The sequence below is a fragment of the Lycium ferocissimum genome, chromosome 8 (assembly GCF_029784015.1).
Source record: "Lycium ferocissimum isolate CSIRO_LF1 chromosome 8, AGI_CSIRO_Lferr_CH_V1, whole genome shotgun sequence".
Lineage (NCBI taxonomy): Eukaryota > Viridiplantae > Streptophyta > Magnoliopsida > Solanales > Solanaceae > Lycium > Lycium ferocissimum.
In genome coordinates, this window is record NC_081349.1 from 35,092,624 (window position 1) to 35,119,858 (window position 27,235).

The following is a 27,235-nucleotide window of genomic DNA, read 5'->3' on the forward strand; positions in this document are numbered from 1 at the left end:
TTCTTCTCAACAACATTGTCATTGTTGTTGTAGGATTCCGCCAAATAAGTTAGATTCTTTTTTTTTTTTTTTTTTTGGCATCAAAATATGGCATTTGTTAACATACCTTCTTGATGCCTCGGTGACTTTCAAATGTTATTTGATTCGTTCATTTTCTACACTATTATTATTTTTGTTTTCATTAATTAATATGTATGTAATTTGTGTATTTGAACCAGTGATTCATATATTTGCATGTTTTTGTGTATTTGAACCAGTGATTAAGCGTTTATCGAATCACACATACATTCAATTTTGTATATGAATGTTTTATGTATTGGTGTATTTGGAGTTGATGTATTTTGTTGTATGTATTTGTGTATTTGAAATAATGATCAACTGCGAATAAAATATACAGTCATTTAAATTCGTTTATGAATGTTTCTATGTATTTGTGTATTTGAACCAGTGATGCATATGTTTGCATGTTTTTGTGTATTTGAGCCAATGAGTGACGTATTTTATTTGTATGTATTTGTGTATTTGAAATAGTGATGAAGCTTAATCAAATACACGATCATTTAAATTCGCTTATGAATGTTTGAATGTATTTGTGTATTTGAATTTTTCAATAAAAACTTAAATACAATTGTTTTTTAAGTGTTTTGAAATTACAAATCATGTATTTTTCGAATTACCGGTTGAATGATCGTAGTCTCTGTTTTTGTGTTTCCTTCTATTATTAATGTTTTTGAATTTTGAATTTAGTTACAAAAAGAAGGGAAGAGAGAAGGAAAATCATGATTGGAGAAAAAAATGGAAGCTAAAATTATGGAACAAAATTTACCTTACCAAAAGAAGGGAAGAGAGAAAGATATTAAAAAAAGATATTATTACGCTTCTATTAATAAACACCTAATCATTAATGCCTAAATTTAAGGGATCTGGTTATTGTTTACAGATTAGTTATGTAGTTGAAGACCTTCAAATACACGCATCCAAATACATAAACTAATGAAATAATAGCTACATATTGTAATATTGAAAAGGGTAGCTACTAATGGTAAGAACCTATAATAAGGTAGTTATTTCTGTAAGTTTACCTTCAAAATATATTACTCCACTTGTTCTGTTTCAATTTATTTGTTTGATTTTGATTTGGCATCCAAATTTAAGAGGAACATCCTTTCTAGCATACCCGTCCGAAGAGTCAAAGGCCATCTATCAGTGGCCGACTTTAAATCAATCATACGAGTATTCTATCTCACTACCCGTCACTATTAGAAAAGCTCGAATTACATGGGGATTTTATCTGTGGATTTTTTCCGCATGTAATTCATGCGGATTTTCGTATGAAATTCTAAAAATTCCTAATTTCTAGAATATTTACTTGTGGATATGATTTTCCCAGGTAAATTCGCAAGTAAATTTAGCGCCCAATTATTACACACGTTAATTTATTTGGAAAAATAATCCCCAAGTATCATTTTCGTAGGTAATTCCACGGATAAACAACCAAAAATATAAAAATTATTTCATTTGGGAACTCATAGGAAAATCCCCAAGGTAATGGTGCTTGCGGACTTGCAGGATTATTTCTTGGGAATTTACCTGAGGATTGTACTATCTGGGAAATTACTTGGGGATTTTTTTGCTGCGAATTTAGCTGAGAATTATTTCTTGGGATTTACCTGGGGATTGTACGTATCAGCTAGGGAATTACTCGGGAATTTTGTTCCTGCAAATTAGCTGGGGATTATTTCTTGTGAATTTACCTGGGGATCTTATTACCTAGGGAATTACTTGAGAATTTTGTTGCTTCGAATTTAGTTGGGGATTTACCTAAGGATTTTATTACCTAGGGAATTACTTGGGAATTGTTTTGTTGCAAATTCAGCTGGAATTATTTCTTGAGAATTTACCTGGTGATTTTATTACCTAGGGAATTACTTAGGAATTTTATTGTTGTGAATTTATCTAAGAATTATTTATTAGTGATATAAAGAATTATAGTATATTTTTTACAAGTTACGAAAATTAGTGATTGTATGCAAATTAAATAATTTACAATTATCCTCCAAATAATAAAATTAATATTCGTGTCAATCTGAGTTCTCGATAGCGACTGAATCAGCCACCCAGATGAGACTCCCGCTTAAAAATATTCTTTTTCTGAGAAAACCCGCCACTAAGCTTTGACAAGTCGCTATAAGAAAGATTTTTGAATCTTGTGATCTCAAATATATAGAATGTACCAAAATACCCTTTAATCGTGTGGTCTTAAATATGTCATGTGGAAAGTTGAAATTAAAGAAATTGAAACGGACTAAATATGTCCATTCTCTTTGAAACGGACTAAAAAAGAAAGTAAGACAAAGAAATTGAAACGGGAAAGTATATTCTATAAATTTCATTTTATGTGAATTTGTTTGATTCAAAATTTAATAAATAAAGAAAGATTTTTTTTGAATATGTAATTTTATATCATGATATCCTTATAAGGTCATGACATTAATGTTGCAAGAGATACGTGATTGTTATCTTGTTAAAAAGAGTGTTTCTTCTTTTTCATTCTCTAGAAGAATGCATTAACAAAGAATGCTTTTTTATATATAAATTACGAGGCAAAAGTAAGTATGTACTAACATATGAAAAATATAATAGTAATTGATGTAAGGAAGGAGATTTAGAAATTGAAATTTATGAGTTTCTATTGCAAATAATTCGTAAGCATTTGTCTAGTAATTATTTTTTTCTTTCTATGCTTTTTAAGAATTTTTTTTTGGTATGTTTTCCTGTACTTGATTATACCAAAATGAAGCATCACTAGTTGATCATGTGCTAGACGATTCCAGCCCGTTCGCCTGGTTCATATTTCGATGGTATCACACAATTAAGGTTCTAGTATGCTTGCGTTCTTTTTTTTTTTTTTTTTTTTTTTTTTTTTTAGTATGCTCGCGTTCATAGTGGCCGAATTCAAGATAATATACAATAATAATTTAGTTCATGGTCAAGCATTAAATATTAATTAATGAGTTATTTAATGTATATACATGACATGAACAAAAGTTGCGGAATTCACGTGAACTCATAAGTAACATGTAGATCTGCCGTCTACCCATGTTGATATTAGTCATATATTAGTATAAGATGATTTTTTTTCTCTTTCTTCCTTTTTCCTGATTGAATATTGTCCAATTAACTCACACCCCAAAAGCTAAGTTAAAAGGGAGGAGAATTGCTAAGACTTATAAAGAGTTTAGCGTTCACGTCCGTCACTCAGGTAGTATATTCTCTTCACCCCCTTCACGTCCAGATTCAGACATTCTTTATTCGGGATTCTACTGTCCATCCTGAAGCATGCACAATCATGGATCTATCTCTTCAATTATACACTATAGAAGTAATCTCAACTTGATAGTAACATTTTTTTCCTTCAGAGAATGGGGAAGGAGAAGTGAAGGGGATCTTTCAAATGGAAGGCATAATAACATAGAGTACTGAAATTATATGAATTGAAATTAAAGGTGACAAGGCAGCTGAGTTAGGCCTCATTTGTTTAGCATTAAGATTAGAACGTCGAATGCGAATGCTGTATCCCGAATATTAAGATGTGCATTAAGATTAAGATGTATTGATACGAACACACATCACGAATATTAAGATGTTACCTCTTACCTACGAACCTTTGAATGGTTAAAGGTTTTTGTTTTAATATCTGAATATGCATAATTTATCTTTTTAAACATAATCAATATAAAATTAAAATAAAATTAGGAATTAAACTTTATATCAATAAAATATTTTAAAAAGATCTCATTTCAGCTAAATGAATTTATTTTCTGATAGAAATTATGACTATTTGATATTTTAACAACACTATTACACGAAATGTCTTGTCGAATGACCAAATTCCATCATATATACTAGCAAAAAGATTATCATAACTTAAACTTGGAATATAATATTACTTTATAATAATTGTGTATCAAAGTGATTACTGAAAAGGAATACTGTAACTTTTATAAATTAGATCATACTTTAGCGTTTTGTCCTATAAACCTCATTCAAAAAGAAACAAAGAAATAAATTAATAATAAGCAAAATAGATGAGGAAAATATTGCCATCATGTGGAACGATTTTTTTAGCACAGTCCCATTATGACCGTCGAATCCACATCAACCAAACAATTTGATAGACTCTGTAAAGATTTTGGAATAATACCAGTTTAAGAAGAAAAAGATTTGGTCATTGATTGATAGTTGGAGAGGCAGAGGGAGGCGTGAATTTTTTTTTTTGTACACAAGAAGAGAAAGCGTGAAATTTGGCAGAAATAGAGGTGGATATATTTTGGTCTAATTGTGTTAAAACTTATTCTGAATCCGATTCATTAAGATATATTAGGACGAATTAAGAACTTTTAAAGAGAATAAACAAATACACTTAAGGTACGGATCTGATAATTAAGATTGAGGGCCCAAAAACAAACACACTTAATATTTGAGATCTAAATGATTAAGATTGCATCACATTAAAGTGTAAAACAATGAAGACGCCTTAGTCTGGCAAATGGCAGTGCTGCAAATCTGCAATTGCCTTGAATAAAGTTGACAAAAGGAGCAGCACCTCATCAATTTTCTGTACCTCTCTCCCTATAATTTACCAACCCATTGAAGGAGTCAGTAACCCCCATCCATTCCTTTCTTCTTTCTTACTTCTTTTTCTTCTTAATTCAGAAAAAGCATATGTGAATACTGATCAAGTTTGAAATGATTTCACTTTGAGTCGTCTTTGGCTGGAGTGTTTTAATTATATATCCTTACAAGTAAAAAATTCAGCATGAATTCAATTAAGTTAGATTCGAAAACAAGAATAGACATCGGGTAAAAACTGGTAAGCTGACTCAAAATTTTTGTATAAGTTCATTCACTAAATGTATACAAAATTAAATTCAAGCTAAAGAGGGTAAATATTATCATATTGTTGTATCTATAGGGAAAAAGATCCCTATTAAACTATTACGGTTGTCAACGCATCTCTTAGTCGTGAATGAAATTTAGGGGTGCAAGGGGGTTCATTTAATTTCTTTCACAAAAATTATACACAATAAAAAATTATACTGTATATACAAAATTATTTTATATATATATCAAATGTTGCACCCCGTTACTTCTTCGTATGCTTATTTCTTTATATTTTGAATCCCTTTAATAAACTACCGACTCTGCACGGCTGATAATCATTACTATGGAACATTAATATTAATTCCCAATGGATTTAACTTTTTTTTTACATAGACTGTGTGAGATATTTTTTATATAATCTGGCCGGCCATAAAGAAGAAGAAGTTACATGTACTCTTTATAATAATTGGGTTTAATAAGTTAGAAAGTAAGAGAGACGCTTGCTAAAACACATGCATGTTAGTTTGATACTGTTGGTCCATTCACGTGCCACAGGGGAAAATAGTTAAGGGTGCCTGCAAATCATCATGTTTTATTTTTTGCTTATGTAATACTAGAAATAGAAATGTTAGGATGTCAGAAGATGAGAAGTTGTTGAAAGAGGCGAAGAACATGCCATGGGATGAGCAATTAAGCACAGAAATTGAATGGTCCGAAATGATGCTAACATTGACCTAGTTGATCACAAGGACCTGTGCTTATGTGTTCGGTTAGTGTTTACTTCAGTTGTTCGGTTAGTGTTTACTTCAGTTAGACTATTTGCTTTAATCTTTTTGTTACAAACTTCCTTGTGTTTCACTGAGACTGCCATATTTATTTCCTTCTATTTATTCTTTTTAATTTATATAAGATAATTTAAGCTAATTCAAGTTTGATTCAAATTTATTTACCTGATTCTTGCAGTTAGGAAAAAACACTGGAAGATTGGTAGTTTACAACTTTTTTCTTTTGTCTATTATTTCAACTTTTGAAAATTTGAGGATTTTACCACTATAAAAAAGAAAGGAATTAAAGACGGATAATTTACGTCGCTAAAAAATAAAAATCCGTTACTAATTATATTATTTAATGATGGATTATCAGAAAATTATATTAATTATGGGTTGTTTAGCGACAGATTAACGATGAATTTCATGGCTAATTCATGTTTGCTTTTAATAGTATTCTGACTTTGGGTTCGCTAATTCATGGTTGCCTTTTTCGGCAAGTAGGTAATACCGAACACCGGATGATTAACAAAAGTGGTGGATGGTGTTTGGGCCCGACTAATCTAGATATGCATCATGTAGAGTTCATTAAAAAGGGGAGCGCTTCCTACTAGGGTTTCTCTATTTCCAAGTCTTGAACCAGTGATTTCTAATTAAGCATGGAGAGACAAGTTTCATCCATCTCACCACGTCTCTTAGTAGTCGTTGATTACTAGTGCTCAAGAAAACAATCGAAGATCATATCTTCTCTTTTTGTATTTATCACTGCCATTTTGACTTTTGAAAATTTGAAATATTTCCATTTTCGTATAAAGATTCCACTAATCTGTGTAATACTTTTTCACAAAACAATGGAAGATTTTTTTTTCACAATGCTTCAATGATCTCTGGAAAGCAACAACTAGGGGTGTACATGGACCGGGTTGGTTCGGATTTTTTAAACACCAAACCAAACCAATTGCGTCGGGTTTTTAAATTTATACACCAAACCAAGCCAATAAAATTCGGGTTTTTTCAACCTCGGGTTTTTAAATTTCATTCGGTTTCTCGGGTTTTTCGGATTTTTTTTTTTTGGAATAGTCTTGATACAAAAGATATAACTTTTACTTCAAATATTTCTTTAGTCCTAGTAAGATACAACTATATAATTAAGGTGTTTCTTAAGAAAATAACACAAAATGTGAGAAGAGTGATGACGTTGTATTAAAATATTCAACAAAAGCTAATAAAATCGGTTAAAATAAATATTGCTAATTAACAAGCCATAAAGAAAATGACCATAATCTAAAAATACTAAGTCATGCTAAAATAAGTACGGCTAAATAAGTATTAATTACATGACAAAGAAAAAAAACTTTAAGTTATGTATTTTCACTCTCTAAATCAATTATGCAAAACTAAAGAATAGATATCCAATATTATTGTCATTCCTAGTGGTAAACTGAATTTCTTTTGTTAGCATTAGTGTTGAGTTGGTTTTGGCTTGGACTTTATTTGAGTTACTAACATCCATAGGATATAAAACTTATTGACATTTAAAATTCTAAGTTCAAGCTTGAATAATATGATAATAGATAAAAAAAAACTACAAAAAAATTTAAGAAATATTTATAAATTACATTACAAATAAATATTTTTATGTATAAAATAATTTAAAAATTGAATACAAGTAATGTCGGGTTGGTTTGGTTCGGATTGACTTTTTTTAGTTAAAACCAAACCAAACCAATTATGGTCGGGTTTTTTTTTCAACACCAAACCAAGTCAAACCAAACCACTAGTCGGGTTTTTTTCTCGGTTTGACTCGGTTTAGCGGTTTAGTCTTGGCTTGTGGTTTACTGTTTGTACACCCCTAGCAACAACCCCCGACCTCTTGAACAAAATGAGACAGGTATACTTGGTTATATTTTTATAAACAATTTATATAGAAACTAACATATCTGTCCGCGCGAACTCGTTGATTATGTATATATAATATTTCTTTAATGAGAAAAAATAACACATGATAAGAAAGAAAAGTAAAGCAAATTATACAAAAATGTCATCAACCAAACCAAAATTTGTGGTATTGATTAGTGTCACACTGCTACTGCCGATACTTCACTACAATAACATCTCCATTAATATTTGTTCCTCAAAAGGCATCAAATTATTATTTTCATTAAATTCACTTATGTCTTACTAAACCTGTAAAACTCATAAATTATGCACTCCTTTGGTGTTGCAAATGGAAATATATTTCATTTTTCTGGCCCTAATATATTGTGAGACATATAGCCTGTTTGACAAACTTCTAAAATTATCTTATTTTGAAAAGTGCTTTTAAAAAAAAAAATACTTTTTTGTGAGAAATAATTTGTGTTTGACCAATTAATTTAAAAAGCACTTTTGAGCAGCAATTAGCATTTGACCAAGATTTTAAAAGTGTTTTTAAGTGTATTTTTCAAAAAGTGCTATGGGGAAAATCTATTTTTTTAGCTTCAAAAGCGAAATTTATAACTTTCAAAAGTATTTATTTTAAAAACAATCAAACATTTCGATTTTTTTTTTTAAAATAAACACTTTTGGAGAAAAATAAGCTTGGCCAAACAGGCTAATAGTGCCATTCTAAGTTTTTTCCAGTATCAGATAATATGTTTACAAGTTACAACATTTAGATATCCATTTCTATTGGTGAATATGTGGTTAATTTTGTTCTTTCACTGTTTTTGGTATTGCCATAGAAAATATCAACTTGGATAACCAAACCTGTTTACAAAATATATAAAAGGACATTGTGCATGGAGATACCTCTATTTTTTATTACATGACAAAGTTCTAAAAGGTATCCATTTCTTTGCTGGCCGGCAAACTCCGCACTCACCCTTAATGAAACTATCAAATTAAAAGGCTGACACAAGTATCCATATTTGAGCATTTCATAAATTTATTTTGGACTATGAAACTGTACCAGAATATAATTCAAAGAAAACTTTTTGACTTCTTATTTTCACTGAAATGCAAAAATATCAACAAAACTAAGGTGGAACTATCCATATTTAAGTATTTCATAAAGTTTGTCTCGAATTCATCTTTTTCTTAAATGCCTGTAGACACATTATTTGCACATTAACAGTGAGGACTTGTGTCTTTTGCACCAAATTCTAAAACAAACTAAATCAACGAGGAGCAACTGACTTGCTGTTTCTATGTAAAAGACATATTATGTAGAAAATACTATTGCTATGATGCCGGGCATGAATTCCTTTACACGAAATGTTATTTTCGTCTTTCTTGTTCTTCCTGAAATGTAACAATTTAAGTGTTACAATCTTACAGAGATAAATTCATTTTGTTCATCTAATCAAACATTTATAAATTATATAAAAGTAAGTTCGTTTTCATTTGAGTCAAGCCACATTTTCACATGGCTATTACCAGTTCAGTGAATATTATAATCATATCTCCTAACTAGTCACTAAACATTTACTGATACTCAAAGGTTATTTCTTTTCTTTGAACAAAGTGAAGACATCCAGTCCAGAGAAGATAGACAACCGCAACATTAATATCAAAACTTTCATAAAGAGAGAACATTATTCACTACAATGAGTGAAAGTCATAAAGAGATTAATTTGAAAAAATAAAATTCTAAAACAGGACTAAAGCACCCAAAGAAAAGTTGAAGCACCCAAGGTGCGGAGGATTTAAGATTTGCAGGAGGTTTTAATGTGTGTTATGAAGCAGTTAAAGTTTGTCATTATAGCCTTAATTAAGAGGTGATCATTCAGAAAATTAACGTCAGTAACTTTCTAAAAGAGGTGACTGTTCGATTTTGTTAAATTGAGCATCGATTTTTAAAAGGTAAATTACAAGAAAATGGAAAAATTCTAAGAAAAAAGATAAATAGTAAAAATGGGACAAGAGAGTGCCACGTAGGCGTCCGATTTTAGGAGTAACATTTTTGCCTAGGATTTTATCTATAATATATATGAAGAAGTCAAGAGATTGGTCTAAGGCGCCAGTTTCAGGTACTGGTCCGAAAGGGCATGGGTTCAAATCCCATTCTTGACATTTGCTTTTTCTGTTTTTGGGTCCTTATTGGTTTATTTAATATTTAAAAGATAAATGCGCTTAATACTCAGGGAATTCAGGTAAAAAACTCAACAAGTAATTATGAGGCAAACCCAAATCAAATTTAAACCTTTCAATAACATAAAAAAGAAGTCTTTTAGCTCTTGTCAGCATCAAAATTTTTACTAATCTTCCAGCTAAATCTTTACGATAATGTGAAAGATTAACAAATCTCATCATTATGTAAAGATACTGCATTTTGAGTTAGCTTTACATGTAAAGTTGATGAGGGTATTGGGTATTGGAGGCCTCAAAGTCTTGAAAATAAAAGGGTAATTTTGAATGACTTTAAGGGCAGTCTTTTCCTTCTGACTATGATCCCCTTTCACCCATTATGCGGCCATTGACCTGTACTGGACCATGATTAAAATTTAAATTAAAAAAATGTGATATTCCGAAAGATATTTTTTTATATTTAAAATAACTTTGGGAACCCTACAAATTACAATTTAATTCTAATAAATTATAAGAAACTTTGAAAATTCTCCCCAGAAAAAGTACCGAGCTAGATAGACAAAGGTAGTGAGAAAGCATGAGTAAATTTTGCGGCTTACTATACGTTTTAGGTTGCACTTTTTGAATATCTTGATTAAGAATACTAAAAACTACGACATTTGCTTTAAATTTATATGATTTTCTATTGATCCACCTTGGTTGGCTTTCATTGGGTTCAAATTTCTTAGAATTGCATCTTTTAAGTTGATGCATTCATATTGGTTTATTATACATATTCTTTAAAAGTGAATAATTGTAGTTAATAGTCCCAATTCAAATAATAAAAAAATAATTTATATAAGGTAAAATCTTAATGGTAAAGTCCTAAATATAAGGGAAAGCATCACTAATTGCCCCCAAAATACAAAATATTTTCCCGTCTATGTCCCTTTCAAACTATTTCATCGGATATCCATCGGCTAGAAATATTTCTTCGACCAAACCCCTTCCTCTCCGTGATACAATCGCAGTATATTTATATATATCACGATGGTATCATGGAGGACTAAGAGAAGGACTATACTCTAGGACATCGGTTATTTATTTATTTATTTACGATGGTTGGTGTAAACACTTCATGATACAATCACGATATATGTATATAAGACGATGGTATAATAGAGGGTTTTTTGAGAAAAGTGTGTCATTTTTAATAAATGAATATAGATCATTCATAATATTGTCTCAATATATTTATATACCATGATGGTATCAGGGAGGACTAAGAGAACTACTCTTTTTTGGTTTATTTAATATTTAAAAGATAAAAGCGCTTAAATAATGTTTCTAGCATCTTCCATAAGTGCTATATTTATATGTGTTGATATCATAACGACATCTCGGATAAATATTTTTAACTTTCAACCATTACAAAAGTAATGAGGATATCGACTAATTTTTTTTATTTTTTATTTGAGGGGCATGCGTGATCTTTCCCTAAATATAATGATTTATTGTAGAGTCACAATAGGTTTAAAAACCAAAATTTCGAATTATGAAATCAACTAAATATTATCTACTAAATCATTCCTTATTAGAAGTGTGGATCAACATTTTGTTTATTGGAGAATTTTTTAATGAAGGACACTAAAAAACACGCCTTGTAATACGTTACTATAGATTCCACATCTTATTTTTCTTGTAACATGATATTAGTGTTTTGGTTATTATTGATAAAATATATTTTATTTAATTAAATTTCTTCATTATTGGCTACTTTTTTATAGTCTCACTTCTTTCTTCAAAGAGTAGTATTTTATAGGAAATTTGTTACATAAATAAAAAAATCATGATTTTAAAGAAGTAAAAAAAGAAGACAAAAGTTGCTAATGTAAGGGTAAATTAGGCATTTAAAATAGTGTGGCTAGAATAAGAAGATCAGGAATCATTTTTAAAAACAAAGGTAGGGGCGTAAATGATCAAAAACCACTAAAAAACAAATCTTTGTCCTATAATCTAATTCCAAAGAAAAAACTAATTTCAAGAAAAAAAAAAAATTAAAAGAAAAATCCATGTGATTGTGAATAGAGAAAGAAAAAAAAAACATCATTCTTTTGTCCAAAATTTACACACACAGTCATGCACCTTGACAGCTAAAGGCCGCATAACGAAGAGTGTAGCCTATACTGAGTTCAAGATGACTAATTTGGTTTCGAACTCATGAATCGAAGGTAAAATCGCTTAATTTCTGGTTGTATTTGCCATTAATTTGTAAAGATTTTTGAAATATAGTTTACACTACAATTATTAATAATTGGCAATATTGATAAAACTTAATGCTTGCAAATATGGATCGTTTGATTAGCCGCATACGAAAAAATAATTTCAGCACGAAATACCGTGTAAATCATAGTACAATATTTGATTTGCCACAGTTGCAAATATTCAGTATTCTCATGTTATTATTTTGTGCAATTATTTTCTTAATCGATATATACATCTGTTAGCAGTACATGAATAGAAGTATCTAAAGACAAAATATGAAAATACCCTTATGGCTCTTAAAAGTTTGGTTGCACTTTTATCTTCGGTACAAGTAATACTGGTGTAATTTTATACTGAAATCTTGATTCTTGTTTATAGCAAATAACTGATAACAACCCAAGGTTTGGAAAGTCTAGTTTAGACGATTAAGCGATAAATTAAGCAAAACAATCAGCAGACATGGTTTGGAAAAAATGTCAATCAATTTAGCTATACTTGTATATTAATTTTCCATGATTAAGTGATAAGTTTTGCTATCTGTGATTAACTACAGTTTGGAGATAACATTATACAAAGGACCCATGTTATTTATTTATTTATTTATTTGGTTAGTGTAAACACCAAACAATTCAGAAACATGCATTTCACCAAAAATATGACAGCATATAATTAAAGAAGATACTTTTTTATAGTCTCCAAACCTTTCAAAGAGTAGCACCAGGCTCTGATACGATGCCATTCATGTATAAAGGGATTTTTTTTTTTTTTTTTTTTTTAATGGCTAGAATAAGAAGATCAGGAATGATAACAAAGTAACAAAATAACCACAAAAAATAAGTTAAATTCAATTAATAATTTCAAGAACTAAGACAATTAATTCAGAAAAACTGTGTTAGAAAACAACTCCAAACACACAGCCATCACCTTGGCGCTGTAACTAGTACTGATTCAAGAGAGTTCCTTTGTGCCGCAATTTCTTTGACAACTTGTGATTTGTCAGCCTCAAATTAAAGTCTCGTAGGTCTTGTTTAGGGTGACAATTTGATACCATAGTTTTTTCAATCTGTACTCGTATTATAGAGCAAGTACCTATTCTTAATCGATATATACTGTCTATGTACCTTTGTCAGTCTTAAAATCGGCAAAGAGGCGCCGTTCTGTTTGCGACAAGGATGTTAACAATATCTGAAGGCTTGTTCTTGTTTGCAGCGAATAACTGCAAAAGTTGAAAGTCAGAGACGAAGCCGTTGCTAGCAAAACAATCAGCAGACATGGTAAAAAAATGTCAATCAATTGAGCGTACCTTGAAAACATGGAATGCTTCTATCTGGATACTTTTGCTAGATTCCTGTAAAAGGAGGAATTCAGCAATCACCAAAAATTGACAGCAAATCAAGAAGTTAAATGGGTCCAGCCATTCTTCTTAGGCCTTTTCATCAGCTTTTGAGCCCCACAACTTTCTGTATTCATAAAACTTTAAGCACAAAAGTTTACTTTAAACGGTCAACTTGTAATCACTCCAAAACCAAATGTTCACTGAAACAATTACTTGTGCCGCACTGGTAAAGTCATGGGTCATGTTTAGGGTGACAATTTGATACCTAATTTTTTCAATTTGCTCACGTGAATAAGTGAGTAGGTGAGTGATATATTCAACTTCAAGTCTATTTGTGCCAAGCAAAAAGTGGTCCATCTAATTTTACTCATTTCACAAGTTAATGATTTGTCCGTCGTGTTGAGTTGGACTTGTCACACACAATCTTGAACTGATGATGTGAAGCAGAATATCAACTGCAATGGTTTCATGATAGACATGGTAAAAACCCCACCACCCACGACATAGGAAGAGAATATAATTGAATGCACCAAAAGAACAAAGAGAAACTTCAAGAGAATAAAAGATTAAATAATAAAGTATAATGACAGTCAGGAAAAGAGGGCTGAAATAAGAACGCATAACCAAATTTAGCTCAATACCCTGAGAAGATTCATTAGGATCCTTAAGTTATCTCTTGAACTAACGTAACGCGTCATTACTGCAGAATTTGAGCGGTCGAGCAGGATATCTCCCAACAGCTGCAACAGTTAAACAAACGTATTTAAAGATTAAAAAAACAATGGGAAGGGGATTTCTGTCAGGCTAGAAGTCACAGCTGCCTCAACATAAATTGGAAAAACTCACTATATTAAGAAAATGAAAAAAGACTCCAGAATTATAATGACTTATTAGTGATGTATATAAATTTCCGGTAGATAGAAATTACAAGAGCTTGAATAAATGAAAAACTGAACTGCTGGAAATTTCTCCTCAAAGTCAAAAGGTTCTGTTTCCCGTCAATCAACAGAAGTCTGAATACAACAACAACAACAACATAATTGAGTCAATGTGCAGTCTGGGATTTTACCCCTACCTTATCTGAGTCTGAATACATGAATTTCATTCAATTCTCTCTTATCCAAGCCCCAGAATTTCCTTCTCTTCCCTGCTTTAATCATGGAAAGAGGATTCCTTCCAACCCCAACCCAAAAGGTACTTATAAAGGTATTTTCTAAAGAAATTACAATGTTAACCGGTAACAGACCCCGAGTAAAGAAAGATGCAAAAACAACTCTTTCAACAAAAAGAGGATCAATATACAAGGGATCGAGAAAAAATGTTATCCATGTAATACGAGGAGGGCTTGAGGTAGAATATGCACATCAAACATTTATGAACCACCATGTACTCGATCGATACTTGCAAAAGATGTGAGAAATTTTCCGGATGAGCACTATTTTCTCCAGAAGTATATTATTCAGCACAAATTGTTGACAAGAAGAAGGGAGGCTTCTCCTTACCTTGATAGCTTGCCTTCTGGTGATGTAATTACTGGACTCGAGCAGCTTTGAGTTATACTCGGCAAAGAACTAAAAGCAAAACCAGCAGATAATAAGTTCCTCATGATTCATTTATCGAAGCAAGAGTAATTGATGAGAAAATCCCACAAGAATACTGGAAAAAGCTAATAGAAGTAAGATTTTAAATATCATACAGATATATTTTGGAACATTTATGTATCAATCTGTAAGCCTAACTAATGCAAATCAAATACTGGAAGTTCATGTAGCTGACACCAAAATCCTCCTTACCCCTATCCTTCAGATAATAACAGTTGATCCTATTCATCCCTATTCTCAACTGCATATACCTGGATGAAAAAAAAAGGGCAGCAACAAGAACAGACTCTAAAGTTCTTAACACAACTCTTCCCAATTACATGTCACAATTTTATCACCCCTTTGTTGATGATGGTGTCTCAAGAGGCACCATTGGGTGAAATCAAGAGCTTCTAAGATAATAAAGTAATGGTTAATAGTCATGAAGACCTAGGAAATAAAAGTAAGAAGTGTATAAACTGAGTGCTGTATCAGTACTACGAGAATCATTCCATTGTAATAACTAATAAAGAACATAATAGCGTCAACAACAAAATGTGTTGAAGTATCTTGAGACTATGTTGCTCGGACTCTTCAAAAATATCGGCGGGTGCGTGTCGGACACTCCAAAAGTAGTGCATTTTTGGAGAATCCGACACGGGTACGGCAACGAAAGTGAAGAGTCCGCGTAACTTAGTCTTGAGAGCATAGTTGCATAAATCAAAGCTACAAGAAGCAAGAAGTTTCTAGAGAAAAACTCTTAAATCTAGTTCACAAAACATGCTTGCATGTGAACAACTAAAATAAAATCAGCAACAAGTTCATAGAGCTCTCCTGGTAACCATGGTTCAGACAATTCACTTGCATGTTTGTACAACAAAAAGCAATTAGACAAATACACTAAATCTATTACCCAGTCATAATTCTTCGAAAGAAACTCAGCTACTGTTGATTTGTGCCTCGTCAAAAGTTCCTGCCACAAAAATTGCAACAGCCAAGGGCGTCATGTGGAGTAGTAAATTGGCTTATCTTTCCTTATTTTCTTAAGAGGTTTGCTAGTTCAATAGGAAATAAGACTGATGCCATTGAAATGACAATAGAACATTTTCAGGGAACAAAGATTATCTATCAATATTCATTCCATTAACACAATTAAAAGGACCCAACCTTAAATGTTGCAGCGGCATCAGCAGCAATGTCAAAATTTGGCAGCTGAATATAATCGAAAAACTTCTTCACATGCTCTGATTCCAAGACATACCTAACAACAGAAGCACACATATAAGTTCTCAAAATAGATCCAGCAGTAGCAGCATAAAATGCCACATGTCTTATTCACATAAAAAATTCATAAATAAATAGCAAAAAGAAAGCTTATTAAGCAGTTCAATTGTAGATCAGATAAACGAATCTTCTAATACCAATCAATTCGAACGATATATAACTATTTGACACAGACAAAAGCAAAAGTAAAAAAATTAAATAAAAAGGGAAAACTCTAAATAAGAGCATAAGATAGGTTTATGTGCCTCACCTTGCAACACTCTGGTGTCTAATGCATTCCCTCAGCATTGTACCATAATGCAAAGCCATATCTGCATTGTCATACCTAAAAGACAAGGGAAAAGAATCATCAGAAATCCATATACCAATAACCAAAAGATTAACAAAATGATCTTCAAAAACGTCTTTTCGTTCACAGGAAACAAATTTCCTAAAGGATGCTACCCCATCAAGGCTTCTAAAAATGGCATGAAATACTACCTCCGTCCCATTTAGTATGAAAAAGCTTGATAAGATATGTGAATCAAGGAGTTACTTTGATTGCAACAACAGCTCAATTCCAAACAGTTGGGATCGGACTATATAAATTCTCACTGACCATGTAGCTCCATTTATACTCATCTTAGGTCAATATTATAAAAAATAAAAATAAAGAACAAAAGTAATAGAAATTCTTTATATTTTCAAGTGGTATATATAAATCTCTGACAAAACTAAAAGACTCCTCGAAAGTATAGGACCTAAAGTAAAAGTACAAACAAGACTAAAACATATCCCCAACTAATTGGTATCGCCTATGTAGATCTTTTTCTTCCATCTTGCCCTATTTTTCGCTAAATCTACATTGATTCCAAGATATTATAGGTCTTTCTAAACAATTTCCTTCCAAGTGATTTTAGGTATACCTTATTTCCTTTTAACACATTTACTCGTCATGATTTCACACCTAGGGACCGGTTCATCCAGAGGTCAACTTTAGGATACGAATAAACTATCTTAAACCATCTTCTCTCATTTTATCCTCGATATATGCTACTTGAACCTTTTGTTGAATGTGGTCATTACTAATCTTGTCTAATTTTGTATGACAGCATATCCATCTTAGCATTCCCATCTCTGCGACACTTATCTTGTATAAGAGTAACATAACAAGTGACTTCCAAACAAAGTTTAATGACGAAATATATTTCAAATGAGAACATGCAAGAGAACTTCTAATGATTTCTTCATTCAAATAATTTGTTCTAGATTGCCATGGATAGAGATCAGCAATGTGCATTAGAAAAGAAAAGCCCAAAAACAATTTAAACAATTCTAAAACTCAAAAAATGAAGCAATTTGATAAGGCAATAAACACATGATAATAACATGCCACTGTATTTGTAAACCTCTTTTCTGCCATTTCTTACCCTGTTACTAATATATCCATCAGATCAATGTTTGCTTCCAAGTAATCACAAGCAATCAACCTCGACTGAACCTGCTGTCTTTGCAGATTTGCAACTACTTGAGTAGCATCTTTACGAGCCTGCAAAAAGTAAATCTCCTTGTAATAGGAAGACACGGGGATGGAAACAACAAGATCTTACAACTAATAGGGTTAATAAACATCATGCAGTGACATCGCAGAGGCAAAAACTAGAGAACCAGATGATATTCTCATGAAATGCAGAAAAATGCATAAGAAAGCCAGTTGATACGATAAGGGTGAGACGACATGACCACAAGAAATTTCATGCACTCAAGGGGTAAGTATTACCTCTAAATTCAGTTTTGGAAGCATATTAATCAGAAGCCGTAGAGTATCTTCTCTAAAGAATTCTTGAGTCAGCTGAGAACAAGCGTCAGAGACAGGTTCTGATTGACCATTCCCATAAAGAACACACTTTAAGTCCCGAAGTGTCTTGCCTAACTCCATCATCTGCAGGTTTGGATAAGGAAAGAAGTACACAACTCAAATTTATAGCCATTTGGTGTATTTCTATTCAATCAAAAACAGAACTACATATGGATGTTCTTTCTTTTCATAATGCAATTCATTTTGGTGGCACTGTTACTGGTGATAAGAGTAAAAGGTGATCTCAATGTAGTACCCCAAAACCTAAAGATAGAACCAAGTCCAAGGATGACACAAATTTGAAAAATCGTCCGAGTACAACTAGCAAGTACACTAAGTAACTTCTATCCACCAGTTCCATTACATTAAACCGACCAGATAAATTCGGGATTAAGGCATAGTTGATTGATCCAGTGAACTTCTAATAATTAAATATCCAAGTCAAGGAAATTCAAAGTAAAGACTGAACTTTATTTTAAAAACAAATGAACCAGATCCAAATTTAGCTTATTAAAGATATCCAATTTTGATAATTCACAAAGCTACCCAGATTCAAAAGCATACCGCCAAAAAAAACAAAGAAAAATCAAACCCAACGAACAAAAAGGAAGACACCTCGAATCAGGTGCAAAGCTACAGTTATGGTATGGTTAGGTAGAACCCAATAGCTTTAGCCTAAACCACGTATTTGTATTAAAAGATCCATTTAATACACATATAAATAATTTATCCAGAACGCAATAAACTGCGTTTCTGTAGAATTCAGAACTCATAAACTCAAAATCCTATATCTGACTCTGACTCGAATCCCAACAAAACAAAAAAGTTAGATGATTTCTTAATGCAGGTAACCATGGAATAGTCAAGGTGCACGCAACCATGTATTTTTGTTAAAAAGATCCACTTAATATGTATAAATAATTTATCCAGATTCCAATAAACTGTGTTTCTCTAGAATTCAGAACTCGTAACTCAAAATACTAGCTTTGCCTCCGACTCGAATCACAACATAACAAAAAAGTTAGATGATTTCTTAATGCATGTAATCATGGAATATTCAAGGTGCACACAAGCTCATCTAAATTAAACACAATGATAAATTAGAAAAATAAAATCAGCAAGAGAATATCAACCAATCAACTAAACCTCATGGCCTAAACCATGTATATTTGTTTAAAAAATATTCACTAATTTATCCGAGAATCCAATAAATTGTGTTTCTCTAGAATTCGAACTCACAAACTCAAAATCCCAAAATTGCCTTGACCGAATCACAACAAAACAAAAAAGTTGGATGACTTCTTAATGCACGTAATCATGGTATAGTCAAGGTCGCACACAAGCTCATCTAAAGTAAAAACAATGATAAATTAGAAAAATAAAATCAGCAAGAGAATATCAACCAATCAACTAAACCTCATGGCCTAAACCATGTATATTTGTTTAAAAAATATTCACTAATTTATCCAGAATCCAATAAACTATGTTTCTCTAGAATTCAGAACTCATAAACTCAAAATCCTAGCTTTGCCTCCGACTCGAATCACAACAAAACAAAAAAGTTGGATGATTTCTTAATGCACGTAATCATGGTATAGTCAAGGTGCACACAAGCTCATCTAAAGTAAAAACAATGATAAATTAGAAAAATAAAATCAGCAAGATCATATCAAGTTATCAACCAATCGACTAAACCTCATTGCCTAAACTATGTATTTGTTTAAAAAATATCCAATAATTTATCCAAAAACCAATAATCTTGCATTTCTCTAGAATTCATAACTCATAAACTCAAAATCTTAGCTCTGCCTCCACTCGAATCACAATAAAAGAACAAAGTTAGAAGATGTATTAATGCACGTGATCATCGAATTGTCAATTCACTCTCTCTATAAACACTACGGTAAATTAGAAAAAGGAAAGAAGCAAGAGAATATCAACCATTATACTAAACCTTTGCAAACTAATTACTATGTTCAATTATATGCTATATAGAATTATCATATCGACTTCTTCGATTTAATAAGAAATTTCACACCTTTTCTTCTTCTTGCCCGAGCGTGTATAAACACTACGGTAAATTAGAAAAAGTAAACGAGCAAAGAGAATATCAACAAATCGACTAAAACCTCAGAAACTAAATTGTATTCAATTATACGATTTATATAGAATTATCTATATAAATTCCGTTCAAAAGAAGATTTAATAAGAAATTCAATGAATCAACTAAACTTCATTGCAAACTAACTATATTCTGTTCAATTATATGCTATCAATATCTAACTCTGTTCGATTTACTAATAAGAAATTCAAACACCTTTTCTTCTCTCTTGCTTTCGCGAGTATCAGAATTACGCTGTGCATCTACAGTAATTAAGAATGTCTAGACACTACGGTAATTTAGAGGAAAAAAAAAAATCTAAAGCAAGACAATATCAACTAATCAACTAAACCTCAACGCGAACTAACAGTGTTTATACGCTATATGAATCCTCTATATCAATTCCGTTCAAAAGAAGATTTAATAAGAAAATCAACCAATCAACTAAACCTCAAAAATTGCAAACTAATTTGTATTCGATTATGCTATATATGAATTATCTATCTATCTATATCTAACTGCCGCCGTATTTACTAAGAAGAAATTCATACCTTTTCTACCTCTTTTACTCCTGTTATCAGAATATATCCATGCATAGATAAGGAAACGAGCAAGAGAATATCAAAACAATCAACTAAACCTCAATGCAAACTAGTAACTGTGATGTTCGATTATATGCTATATATCAACTCCGTTCAAATTTAATAAGAAATTCAACGAATCAACTAAACCTCATTGCAAACTATCTATATCGACTCGGTTCAATTTAATAAAACAAAATTTGCACCTTTTCTTCTCGTTTGCTCTCGCGAGTATCAGAATTACGCAAGAGAATATCAACTAAACCTCAAAGCGAACTAACTGAGTCGATTTATACGCTATATATGAATCATCTACATATAAATTCTGTTCAAAATATAAGAAATTCAACGAATCAACTAAACCTCATTGCAAACTAACTAACTGAGTCGATTATACGCTATATATGAATCCTCTCCGTTCAAAATAAGATAGTAATAAGAAAATTCATTACCTTTTCTTCTCTTCTACTCTCGCGAGTATCAGAATTAATATGTATAAATAATTTATCCAGATTCCAATAAACTGTGTTTCTCTAGAATTCAGAAATCATAACTCAAAATCCTAGCTTTGCCTCCGACTCGAATCACAACATAACAAAAAAGTTAGATGATTTCATAATGCACGTAATCATGGAATATTCAAGGTGCACAAAAGCTCATCTAAAGTAAACACAATGATAAATTAGAAAAATAAAATCAGCAAGAGAATATCAACCAAGCAACTAAATCTCATGGCCTAAACCATGTATTTGTTTAAAAAATATCCACTAATTTATGAATTGTTCCTGTTTTTAGAATCGAACTCACAAACTCAAAATCCTAGCTTTGCCTCCGACTCGAATCACAACAAAACGAATAAGTTAGATGATTTCTTAATGCATGTAATCATGGAATAGTCAAGGTGCACACAAGCTCATCTAAAGTAAAAACAATGATAATTTAGAAAAATAAAATCAGCAAGATCATATCAACCAATCAACTAAACCTCATTGCCTAAACCATGTATTTGTTTAAAAAAATATCCAATAATTTATCCAAAAACCAATAAACTGCATTTCTCTAGAATTCATAACTCATAAACTCCAAATCCTAGCTCTGCCTCCTACTCGAATCACAATAAAAGAACAAAGTTAGAAGATTTATTAATGCACGTGATCATCGAATAGTCAAGCTGCACGCGAGCTTATATAAACACTACGGTAAATTAGAAAAAGGAAAGAAGCAAGAGAATATCAACCAATAAACTAAACCTCATTGCAAACTAATTACTATGTTCAATTATATGCTATATAGAATTATCACTATCGACTCCCTTCGATTTAATAAGAAATTTCACACCTTTTCTTCTCTCTTGCCCGAGCGTGTATAAACACTACGGTAAATTAGAAAAAGTAAACGAGCAAAGAGAATATCAACAAATCGACTAAAACCTCACTGCAAACTAAACTGTGTTCGATTATACGCTATATAGAATTATCTATATAAATTCCGTTCAAAAGAAGATTTAATAAGAAATTCAATGAATCAACTAAACCTCATTGCAAACTAACTATATTCTGTTCAATTATATGCTAGTATATGTATGAATTAATATCAATCTCTAACTCTGTTCGATTTACTAATAAGAAATTCAAACACCTTTTCTTCTCTCTCGCTTTCGCGAGTATCAGAATTACGCTGTGCATCTACAGTAATTAAGCTTGTCTAGACACTACGGTAATTTAGAGGGAAAAAAAAAAATCTAAACCAAGACAATATCAACCAATCAACTAAACTTCAAATCGAACAACAGTGTTTATACGCACTATATGAATCCTCTATATCAATTCCGTTCAAAAGAAGATTTAATAAGAAAATCAACCAATCAACTAAACCTCATTGCAAACTAATTACTGTATTCGATTATACGCTATATATGAATTATCTATCTATCTATATCTAACTCCGGTCGATTTACTAAGAAGAAATTCATACCTTTTCTTCTCTTTTACTCTCGCGAGTATCAGAATTACGCTGTGCATAGATAAGGAAATATCAAACAATCAACTAAACCTCATTGCAAACTAGTAACTGTGATGTTCGATCATATGCTATATATGAATTAATCTATATCAACTCCGTTCAAATTTAATAAGAAATTCAACGAATCAACTAAACCTCATTGCAAACTAACTAACTGAGTCGATTATACGCTATATGAATCATCTATGTATCAGTTCCGTTCAAAATAAGATATAATAAACAAATCATTACCTTTTCTTCTCGTTTGCTTTCGCGAGTATTATCAGAATTACTACGCTGTACATAGATAAGGAGATCACGTGTTTGACGAACAAGTTCAACTGGTGTTTTTGGCTTTGATTTGAATAATAAACTCTTCATCTTCACGGCCGGATCGTTTTCCGGCAATGAAAAAGCAGTTTTCCGGCGAGCAGAGCCGGTGGACCAAAATTTTGGTTCGTGTGGCTCTGTTGCGCCGTAAGTTGGTTCCCTGTACTGCGTGTACACTAGATTATTACTGTTTTCAGTTGAATCTGGATTGGGCCCCACCTCAACTTGAATATTGTCACGGATCTAACACTTTTTTTTTTCTATAAATAGTCAAAAATATTTATTTAAAAAAAGCATAGTTGCACACAAATTAATTTTAAAGTAATTAATATTAATTGTCAATTAATTGAGAAAATAATAATATAATAAAAATAACTTTTATTTATGATTTTAGAAAAAAATTCACTACAAACAAGTAAAAATTGAGACGGAGGGAGTAATAATAAAATATTTATATTTTAGAAAAAAACTAGTTAACCTTCCTCTAATAAAGAAGTAAAAATGAGAAATTTAGGCAAATGACTTTGTGGGACAACGGTGTTCAGGGTAATTTGCACATACCTCGACCATTCCACAAGGTACCTGCTACCTTCACCAACATAGGAAGTGAGAATCTATCTGTCAAGGCTTAGACGGATGGAAAGAAATAACATAATAGTCTTTGTGTGTATTAAACTCGAAATTCCATGATTTTCATTGACAATTAAGTCACACACTTGGGTGTAATGTAGTCAAATAACACATAATATTAATGTTTTCTTAAAGAGCGTGGAAGGCTCTCGAAATTCCACTTATGGGATTATACTGGATATATTGTTGTTGTTTTTACAAAGCGTCCAGACTAAACAATAAATAAACAGGACTTTAGAGGAGTTTACATTATTTAGGGGCAAATATTGCCTTTTAGCTGCTAGTTCATTTGAAACCATAAGTTCTAATAAAGAAAATATGTATATATTTAAAAGCCTATTAAAATCTCAATAAATATTACATTTAAGTCCACAATTTTAACAACAAAAAAAATCCAATATGAGCATCCTAAGATATTGACGTTGAATTTGATTTTTTTTTTTTTTTTTTTTTTTTTTCTTTTAAAGACATTCCAAATACATGTGATCTACGGCGAATAGTCCTTCTAAAGGGTCTTCCATGAGAGGGTCATTTGCACTTTCGTCCCTATTTTGTGTTGGTTCAAAAGGGCTGGTCTTTTTTCACCCTTAAAAGTCAAACTTGCCCTCATAAATATCAGTTCGATTTTGAAGGAAAAAAACTAAAGATCAGTCCATTTAAAGGGCAAACCGTGCAATTACTTCCCATGAGATTGAACCAGACATCTAATTAATAATAAAAAAGATTTCTACGTCAAGGAAGACTTTATCTTGTCTTAGTCTATAGTTTCACATTAATAATCTTTCAAGAAAACGATCGCTTTAAAATGATTTGATTTAATACTAGCATGGGATCCTATATGGATAATATAACGATCGCTTTAAAATGACTTGATTTAATACTAGCATGGGATTCTATATTGATAATATGGACACTTCACGTGAAACAACTAAACATCCTTTTCCTCACAATCAAGGCGACTTTGTACTCCTTGAAGACAATTTAATTTTTGTCATGTTCTCTAAACCAGTCATAGATCCATAATTAAAGGGAAGGTGGAGAAGCAAACAAAAGATAATTTACGTCGTTCCAATGTCTTTTGATTTATCATCCGATATTTTGTATTTATTATGATATTAATTTTTTCAGTTCCGCATGCTTAAGATCCAACAACAACAACATACCACAATGATTATCCCCACAACGTGTAGAATAAAAGAAAGAACGCAGACCTTACTCCTATCTCGGAAGAAGGGAGGTTGTTTCTGAAAGACCCTTGGCTTAACAAAAAACATGACGAGAAAATGTCAGATAAGCATAAACAGTTCAAAGTAATATCAAATTGAAACTAACGAAAGCGAAAAAGATATTTAGAGAAAACTAACGCATGCTTAAGCTCCATTAACGAATAATTCATCCCGCTAAGTATTACTAGTATTTGTTTCAACCAGTTATAGTTGTTTCAAAATATTTGATGTTGACACCCGATTTTGTCCCGCCTTTTCCTAAAATATTTATTTGCGAATAGTTATGTATATTTTACCACAATTACTTGCTTTCTATTAATTTGGTCACTGTCCAACTCAATTGTCACCCATTATCGTTATTATTATTATTATTATTTTTATTTTTATTATTATTATTATTAATATTATCATTATCATTATTATTATTATTATTTTTATTATTAATGTTATGTTTATTAATATTACTATTATTGTTATTGTTTTATTATGCTGCAAGCATTTAATATTATAATTATTAATACTATCATAATCGCCGTCTTAATATTATTATTATTGTTATTATTACTGTTATTATTATTATTATTATTATTATTTATTATTATCATCATACCGCGAGCACCTAATATTATAATCGCGATAGTCGCTTTTGGCATTTTTTACCCCCTTATGTAAAACGCATCGCATTTATTTTATACAATTAAACAATGGCATTTATTTACTTTTAAACTTCATCGCGCAACTATTATGATATCGTATAATTTGTCACTGCCATATAACTATTAGTAATTATACTTTGCATTGTATAATTTATTCACTTAAACACTTGTTAGTATGTAATTTATTAAGGGTGCTCAAATCAAATTTAAAGCCCACGAAATTAGAAAAAGGGTAGCCCATTTTCAAAACTCAAGCCGAGCCCAAATCAGCCGACTCGGCCCATTTTTTTTCCTCTTCAACCCATTAGGTTTCCCTTACGTTTTCCTCCTCAGCCGCACTTGTCTTCATCCTCCATTTCCATTTCCATGAAAACTCCATTTCTTCATCGAATCCTAACAGACTTGTCGCACCATTTTGGGCAAATCTCGTACCTTTCTTCGGATCCCCATCTCCATTATCAGTAAAGGTTCAACCCTCCTTTTCCATAGAGTCAGAATTGTTACTCCATTTGGTGCAAATATTTTCTTCACACGTCCTAATCCCAGAAGATCCTCCTTTGGTGAATATACGTCCATTAAAATCTTCAAGAACCAGAAAAGGTCTGTCCATTTTGAGCGAAAATCTGACCAAATCACGTGAAGGGTCTACAAGTTCGTCCAAAATCTTAAAACGGGCATTTTTGACTCAAGATTCAAACCCTAACTGAGAAAAATCCCGCCCAAATTTCGAACCCAGCAAACCCTAGAAATCTTCCTATAAATACTCGCTTTTTGGTCGTTTGAAGGTGTTTTTTTCGGGACGGCAAAATCTGATTCTAAAAAAATAGTTATAGTTTTACCAAAAAAAAAAAAAAAAAAAAAAAAAATGAGAAAGAAAGAGGGCAGAAAAATCAGCCAAGAAATCGCTCTACTTTCATTTTTTATTTGAAACTGGGTTAAGTTAAGTAGATTCGGGTTCGTCGTGTTCGAGTATAGATCCGGGACCCGAAGCCTCAGTTCGCTGCACTCGAAAAAGGTACACTATGGGAGCAAAATGGAGTCTTTATGAAAGACTCTCGCCGCCGCAAGCAAGTCTCGCTTTGAGACTTAATGTTCATCGCCGCTAGACCTCACATGTGTACCTCCGTGTCATTCACTTCTCTTGCTCTCTCGAGCACATCCGAATAGAAACAAAAAGGGAAACCGGGAGTCCGCATTTGCTTCTTCATCAACCCTCCTCGACTCTTGAAAATGTTTGAATCGAAGCAAAAAGAGAGAAGGAGAGGAGAATGATTGTTGCATCTATTTCTTATTTTATTCATTTTGCTTTTCTTAATTTGTGATTGTTTATCTTGTTTATCTAGGAGTGTTAGGCTTAGAGGTTATAACATTTTAGTTTAGAAGGGGTTAATCGGGACATCACGCTAGTGAAGGCTTAAAAAGTAGTAATGCTTTCTTCAGTATAGTAATTGGTTTCACCCTCTAATTCTCGACTTTAAATTTCTAGTATAATTTTAAAAGAGTCACAAATCAGCTGAGAATGTCCGCAAACATAAAATTTGAAACTTCTTATAAGTAAATAGTTTGAAGATGTAATAAAGTAATTCTCGAACTAAACTTGATTTTTAAGCAAAATCAGTCATATGCATTATTTCATTTGCAATTTAGTATTTTTGACTATTGCATTTTAAATCTTAAGTTATTCATGACACTCCTTTCTTATTTTCCAAA

The 27,235-nt window shown here is 31.6% G+C and overlaps 1 protein-coding gene across 1 annotated transcript; it reads right to left on the bottom strand.

The window, feature by feature from the left end:
* Nucleotides 1-13,036: 13,036 nt before the first annotated feature.
* Nucleotides 13,037-23,253, bottom strand: LOC132068228 (putative MO25-like protein At5g47540). Its single transcript, XM_059461753.1, has 10 exons — nt 22,936-23,253; nt 17,923-18,084; nt 17,573-17,691; nt 16,414-16,488; nt 16,047-16,140; nt 15,793-15,852; nt 14,802-14,870; nt 13,941-14,039; nt 13,267-13,311; nt 13,037-13,179 (listed from the first exon to the last, which is right to left on the bottom strand). Exons 1-10 carry the CDS (start codon nt 23,062-23,064, stop codon nt 13,096-13,098), a joined length of 936 nt encoding a protein of 311 aa, XP_059317736.1. The 5' UTR covers nt 23,065-23,253; the 3' UTR covers nt 13,037-13,095.
* Between the last annotated feature and the right edge of the window lie 3,982 nt (nt 23,254-27,235).

Excerpts from the sequence above, each read along its gene's own strand:
- LOC132068228 (XM_059461753.1), bottom strand. The coding sequence starts at position 23,064 with ATGAAGAGTTTATTATTCAAATCAAAGCCAAAAACACCAGTTGAACTT. Across the intron at positions 18,085-22,935 it reads AAAGCAAACGAGAAGAAAAG|ATGATGGAGTTAGGCAAGAC; the intron begins GTAATGATTTGT and ends CCAAACCTGCAG. Across the intron at positions 15,853-16,046 it reads ATGCCGCTGCAACATTTAAG|GAACTTTTGACGAGGCACAA; the intron begins GTTGGGTCCTTT and ends TTTTTGTGGCAG.